The sequence below is a fragment of the Gavialis gangeticus genome, unplaced genomic scaffold, assembly GCF_001723915.1.
Source record: "Gavialis gangeticus isolate Ggan-Ray unplaced genomic scaffold, GavGan_comp1, whole genome shotgun sequence".
Classification (NCBI taxonomy): Eukaryota; Metazoa; Chordata; order Crocodylia; family Gavialidae; genus Gavialis; species Gavialis gangeticus.
This window is the reverse complement of record NW_017729001.1, coordinates 19372732-19380042: the sequence shown is the minus strand read 5'-3', so window position 1 is coordinate 19380042 and position 7311 is coordinate 19372732. Positions and strand designations below refer to the sequence as shown.

Below are 7311 nucleotides of genomic sequence, written 5' to 3'. Positions count from 1 at the left end.
CCCCCCCCCCCCCCCCCCCCCGTCATCACACACTTCATAAGCCATAATTTTTCTTATGTCCCCTTTATATACATTTTGATCGTTGATTATGGAAATATTTTTTCATTGGTCTGTGAAATGAACTTTTATCATCTTTTACTGATAAAAATCAAATGCTGCCAAGCCTGTTTAGACGGGAGACTGTACTAACCTTTAGTGTATTCATCACCAGTATGGTATAGATATGTAAACAGCAGCAATGGGCAATGCCTTGAAAGCCACTGATCTAAAAATTAGTATGTGACCTTTCCCTTTGGAGTGCATTGACTGCAAAGTGTACCTGGCTTTCCTGGAGCTGCCTTTGCCAGTAGTTAAATAGAGCTCGTATGATTTTTGCCAGGATAGGGGTGGTTTGTCCTTTCTCACAACGCAACTGAAAAAGACGCCTGTTTTTCTGAGCTTTTAAGGGAATCCAGCCTTTCTGTCAGGTTAACACTGTGCTTTACTAGTGGACATATCTCAGTTGTGATGCTGTATGGGGTTCCCGGTGCCTGTCTTTTCTGGACGTGGGAAAGTGTGTTGAGGGTTGTAGACCAAACCTCTGTGTTCCCCGTACTAAGTAAAGGGTCTTAACCAGTATGTGGGGTAGGCAGCTGCCATTCCTGCCACTTCTTGTCCACCGACAAGAGGCCAGAGGATTAATGGCTTAATAGACCCATCTGAGCCACCATAGAAGACATCTCTGAATATTAATGTCTTTCCCCAACAGGGGCTGCATTCTGTGCCGCTTTCGGGATATAGCCCACCCCCTCTCTTCCCGATAAAGCATCAGTAAATTCGATTGTGTCTGTAGAACCTGTTCTGAGAAACTTAACACAAAAACCAGAAATGACAAGAGGTTTCAAAGCAGACTGCTGTGGCTTTAAGAGAGAGAAAAACGGTTAGGAAAGGAAAATAAAAATCCCACAGCCTGTTGTAGCAGCTGTAGCTTCAGATCGTGTGGAAAATGAAGGCAGATGATTCAATTTGGCCTGTGCCCCGAGTACATTTCCAAATGCTTCTGTGTGTGCGCAAGATAATGAACAAATATATTGAGATGGCACAAGATCAGTCCGAGTTTGCTGCTGTGCAAGCTGTGGAGCTCCCAGTAGGAGCGAACTAGCTTTGCTAGGTTAATGGGGGTGAGGGTCGGTAAGCCCAGCACCTTTCAGAACAACTTAAGAAAAGAATTTGTCTCCTTTTGCCCCGGGCTCCCTGTGGCACTCCAACGGAGCTTCTGATAAATCGGAGTGTATTTATTAATAATGAGCAGGGGCAGCATGCCTGCGATTTGAAAATAGGTGCACCAAATAAAAATGTGCTTTCCTATGACATTGGAAAAGCTGAAGTCAATGGAGAGTGGACTGATCTATTATGATTAAAAAGCAGGGGTTGAGAGCTGGTGCAGTGATAATGAAAAAGAAGCTCTTTTCTAGAGGGAGGACCCCATGCAGTCCATGGACATTTTTCCCTCCTCTCAAGGAAAAGACTGGAGGGCAATAAATAAATAAATAAAACGAAGCCACAGCAGAGAAAGGCAGAGATGGAATATAATGAGAGCTGAAGTTATTGCTGGAATGAGTTATGATATTTAATCATGCTACATGATGTCCAAAGGTGTGAGGTTCATAACTCTTGGCTTTCATGCAGCTTTGTTGTCCATGAGCACCTGGAGCATGCAGACTGGCAGCCTTTCGAATCTCCCTGTGCCTTTTTACCTAAACTTTCCCTTGCCAAATCAGCTTCTGGTTTGAGATGCTTGTTAGGTGGAAAGGAGACTTTATAGTCTAAAAGCTAGGTTTGTGATCTGTGGTTAGGATTGTAACATAGCTAGCAGGGAAGTCCAGGGGTGATAACTGCCAGCTTTTCATTGCAACATGCACTTTCTTTGATATATCGTGCATCAAGGAGAAGCTGCATTTAAACAGTGCAGGAACAAATTCTGCTTCTAGACAACCTTGCTAACTTTAGTAGGGACTGAATTTGGCAATGCACTTCAATGCTTTTTAGAAGGGGTAGGACTAACATATTGTTGAACTGGGATCCAGATAGGGACAGAGTTTACCTCTTAGAAGAGAGAATTTATCCAGCATACTCATCCTCTTGTACCGTTTGGGTTTAACTTTCCTAAAAAGATATTGGCAACCTCATTTCTTGAAATTGGTCATTTAAAAAAAAATATTCAGAAAGAGCAGCGTTCATGCAGGAGCTGGGGCAGGAGCTGATCCCCCCCAAAATGAACCATGCCACCTTAACACTTGAACATGCAGGTTCTTTTTGTTTGTTCATGCATTTGAAATGTGTAATAATAGGTGATGATTCTACTGCAGTACATTGGCAAAATGCATGTTACATCCTTCTCTGTTGGATATTCCACTAATGCATAGTATTGTACTAATGCTGACAGCTCCCAGAGTTACTCTGTAGGCGTAGTGTCGTTGGTCTGGATGTTGAAGTTGAAAGTCCATGTTAGAGTTCTCCTGCTGTTCACTGTCGAAAGAGTTGTGAAATACACCAGACAACCAAACAGGGGGAGAGAGAAAGAGGTGAGGGATAGGGGGAAGCAATTATCTGGTTTTGTTATACTTAGGTTCCCTGTGCAAAGGTTAGACAGGCTTTTAATGTTAGGATCCTTCATAGGTAACCAGCTCTTTCAAAGAGGGGTGGCAGGTTTCAGAGTAAGGCTCAATCCTTAGGATATGGCCAGAAGCCACACCGTTCAGAGAAGCTGATTGGAAATCAAGCAGTCAAGCCAGGAGCAACTTCAAGAAACAAGCATTTGACCAGTTTGCTAATACCCAGATCTGTGGAGAGTGCCCATGAAACCAATGCATCCATTTAGCGGAACAACTTGTCCTCCTAGTTCAGTCCTGCATGTGGCTCATTAGGGTAATTACTGATGAATTAAGGCAGCTTGGCTCAGCACTCCGGCTGCGGATGTGTGGGCTCCCCTGCTGGCAGGCAGCAGGTGTAAATGAACAAGATCTGTCAAAAAGGCTGATGACCCTCTTAATTCACAGCAGCAAACTGGGGACAGAGGTAGTGCAGCAAGTTTAATAATTGATATTTACTTGGAAAGGTTAATGGCAGCAGTGATGCTTCTAATTTGCTTGCCTGTGCAAGACCTTGTCAGGTCAAATTGTCTCAATTTGTTTCTGTGTGTGTAGGTGTAGTTTCCCTTTAATGAACTTTGGAGAAAAGAAACAGGTGATAGGAGAATATACTACTACTATTACCGCTGCTGCTGCTGCTACTACTAACATTACCACTTCCGCTACTACTCCTACTTCTCCTCCTCCTTCTCCTCAAGAAAAATAGCAAAAGGTTGGGATCTGTTGGGAACAGGTTGGGTAAAACCCTTAACTTGAAATTATTGATGACTTTCCCTTGCTTTATATTTTTGTTTGAACATTGGGGCCCAAGAAGGTTTAGGGATTGTAAAGCAGCAGAGATCTTTTTTTTTCTTTTTAACTTGTTGCTGGCTAGGCGTTGTTTGAAGGTATCTGAAAGGTGCTATCATCTCAATCCAGATTTAGCAGTCTTTCAGGGGATGAGAAATATTAGATAATCATGTTGGTCCCTTACTATAGGGAATTGGCTGAATTATCTATAATAATGAAGAAAAGACAGAACTGTTGTATGTATCGATGTATTTCCTGCATTTGAGGACAAAAGTCAGATGATATAGTGCTATTCTATGATGATGATGATAAAATGCTTTCCATTTTAACAGTGACAAAAAGGGATGTTAAGCAGGCGCTGCTGAAGCTAGAGTTTTTAAAAACTGGCATGTCTGCATAAGCTGTATACAGTAGTTTTAAGAGCCAGCCAGTGAGCTTTCTTGACTTCTAAAGTTGATGTTGCAATTAGTAGTGGAAAACTGGAGAAGTTCCAGAAGAATGGAACGAAAGCAGATGCACCAATATTTAGAAAAGGGTAAATGGGACGACCCAGGTAATTATAGGTCTGGAAGCCTGACTTCAGCCCTGAGTAAAAATAACAGAACAACTGGAAAAGGAATCCATTGATGAAGAACAAAGAGTTAAAGGATAGAAAGATGGTATAAGCAAATGCCAGTAAATAGGGGAACATCTATGGAATGTAGATTGAGGAAGTAGAATGATATAAAATCATCATGGCATATACCAAATGGATAAAAACTTGCTGTCTGGTTTGCCTCAAACTGTAATTGTGAATAGGGACTAATCATAGGGTGAGTGGGTTCACACAGATGGGGAAGTGGTAAGTGATCAAAAAGACAGCTTCCTGATCTAGGTGGGTTAATAGGCTGGACTCAGGCAAATATTGTGCGTTTTAGTACAACCAAATGTCAAGTCCAGCTTCAAGGAATAAAGTGTATTGGGGTGAGGGGTCCTTGTCTGATAAGCAGGTAATTAAAAAATGAACTGGGGCGTCCTTGAGACAACCTGGCCGATCAGTGTGATGCTGCTGGCTTGGATGTAGAAACATGGGAATCCTGAGTAGAAGTAGATAAATTATAGTACAAGCAGGGATATCTGACCATGATGTTTAACCACCGTGGCAATACTGTGTGCAGTTATAGTGTTCACAACTCAAGGAAGCTGATGCACTGAAGAGTGTTCAGAGAACCAGAAGAATGGTGAGAGGGTTGGAAGACATTATGCTTTATGACATAAAACTTAAGGAAGCCAGTCTGTTTAATTTAACTGTTGCATATTCAAGGCATTTGTTGGTCCCCTGTAGGAACCAGGAAGGAATCATTTCCCTGCTATAAATGCTTTATTGGCTTTTGCAGAGATCTTTCACCTCCCTCTGAAGCATCAGATGTTGATCAACGCTAAGTCTAAGAGTTTTGTATGGGATGTGCTGCAGCTTCTGCCAGTACTTACAAACTTCATAGGTTCCTGACATAGAGGGTCTTGCTCTTCTGCTCAGGGTGAAATCAATGGCCAGATGTAGGGCCAGGAAGGAATTTATCCCCGGGTCATTTTGGGCAAGGACTTGTGGGAGGGGAGAGGAGCACTGCCTTCTTTGAGATGTGGTCCTCTTCCTCAGATCCTCTGAACATGTTAACCAATGACTTCTCTGCCGTTGGAATGGTAGGCCATTGCAGTGCTGGGCTCTGGAGCGGCAGAGGTCCCCTCCAGTCCCATGTTCCTAAGAAAGAAAAGGTTAAGAGTTGACTTGATTACTGTCTAGAAATACCTGCGGAGAGCGGGAGTTTGGTAATAGAAGGATCATCAATCTAGTAGTCAAAGGTATAATAAGCTAAAACTAGGCAAATTCAGACTATAAGTAAGGTGCAAACAATGAAGGTAACAAATCATCAGAACAATTTATCAAGGATGATGGTGGATTCCTCATCAGTGGGAATTTTTAAACCAATTCTGGAAAAGTTTTTCAGTGGATGTACTCTAGTCCAAGCAGGAATTATTTCAGCCTGTGTAATATAGGAAAAAAACAGACTACATGGTCACAATGATTTTTTCTGGTCTATGAGGTCTCTGAATGTAGTTTATTCTCTACAGCAGGTTAATGTTTCGCCTCTCTGTGGCTATAATATTGTATTCAAGTGATGGGTAAAATATTTACAGTAGTTTGCTGAATTAAAGATTATGCAGTGAAATAGCAGTGAGAGAAACAAGGGGATTTTATTGCCATTAAAAGTAACCATTTGTACAAGGCGATATTTTAAATAGTGTAATTTTAAATAGAGCCAAACTGATATGAATAGAACCTATTAATAAATCAAACACTTCCTCCCGCCCAATATTTCACAAGGGAATTAGCAGAATAATTTGTTAGTAAATGATCCCAGGCATGTAGCAATGACTGACACGTCTGTCCTGTACTCGTGCCCCTTTGCACTTTGTGGAATTAAATTTACTCCTGCTGTAGATTGAGGAGTGCTCAGTGCCCTGGGTTCACATGTAAGCAAGACCAGAAGTAAGACATGGAAGCGTGAGTAAGGGAAGCAAAGGATGACTCAGTAATTAGGGCATTAGCCTTGGACACAGGGTACCCAGGTTTGTTTTTTTGCCCTGCCATAGACTTTGTGGGTGACCCTTGGCCAGTCACTGAGCCGCAGCTCCTCAGTAGTTTTTAAACACTGGGTCCCACTGAAATCAGTGGGAGAAGCACCTACATCCATTTGAGAATCCAGTCCTTAGTCTATTTTTGACTCGGCTTCCCAGGTGTAAAATGAGTATAGTAGCATGGGAATAACAAAATAGTTCACGTGCTTTGGCATCTTTATCTTGCCAGAGTAATGGCAACCACACGGATTACCTTTCTTTGGCACATTTTCCAAGGATGTGTTGAGCTTTCTCAGGACAGATAACACTGGCCTTGTGTGAACTTCCCTTATACAGACTTCAAGGAAAAATATGACCTCGAAAAGTTTGATTCCATGTAAATGAATGGCTTTAATCTGTTGGGGAAAGAAGTTTGGTTCCTTTTTTGTGAGACCACCAATGAACTTTTAAACATACATAATGGAATCTGAAAATTTGGGGATGGAGATTCTGATACAACAACAAGTCAACTTAGTTAGAAGAGTCTTCAGCACTGAAATGATCCAGTCTGAACTGAGGTTTATTAGTAGTCTGCTGCAATGGAAACCCCTTTCATGTTTCGCTCACTATTCCTGGGGTCATAGCCATTGGCTCAGCATGTTCCCTTTCCGAGAGTGCTATATTTACCTGGTCCTTGAATGTTAATAAAAAACCCCACTGAAGCAAGTGGGCAACACAATCTTTAGGGAAGCCCCATGCACTCAAGCACTTCTCCAAGTTGCAGTGAAAGTATTGAGATGAAAATGCTCTCCATGACCTAAGAAACAGGAGGCACAGCAGTGCTTGAAAATACTTTACTTTTTTTTCTTTGCTCCCTCCAGATGAAGGTCCCTACGAGCAGAAGTGGCAGAAATAGTGAGGAGGACAGCATAAGGGAGGCCACAAGCTCTCAGCGGAGCAGCTCAAGGGACCGTCTCAGTGATGTAAGTACCATTCAGAAGCAAGCGTTGCTTCATTGCAGCAATTCCCGTTGCTGACATGGCTTTTCATAAATCTCACTGAACAAATGTTGGCATCCAGAGGTCACTGTGTAATAACTTTTTTTTTTTTTTATGTCATGATTGAGTGTTATGGCATAAGTGGTTGAGCTGCCTTGCAAACACTATAATCATGGTGCAAATAATATGATAAGCGAAAGATCAGAGATGGGAAAACAAAATGGAATTGTTATTCCTAAGGGGAAAGAGGGCTGGAGATGGTGGGGGGGTTAAAAAAAAAAAAGGGGGGGGGGGGGGAA

The 7311-nt window shown here is 42.1% G+C and overlaps 1 protein-coding gene across 15 annotated transcripts in view; it reads left to right on the top strand.

Annotated features, from left to right (window-relative positions):
• The window catches only part of FBRSL1 (fibrosin like 1), an 838232-nt gene that overhangs the window by 360839 nt on the left and 470082 nt on the right, over window positions 1–7311 (top strand). For all 15 annotated transcript variants that reach the window (XM_019507023.1, XM_019507018.1, XM_019507019.1 and 12 more), the window contains exon 3: window positions 6896–6997. In XM_019507023.1, the coding sequence (XP_019362568.1) occupies window positions 6896–6997 (102 nt within the window). The remainder of the gene's footprint in view (window positions 1–6895; window positions 6998–7311) is intronic.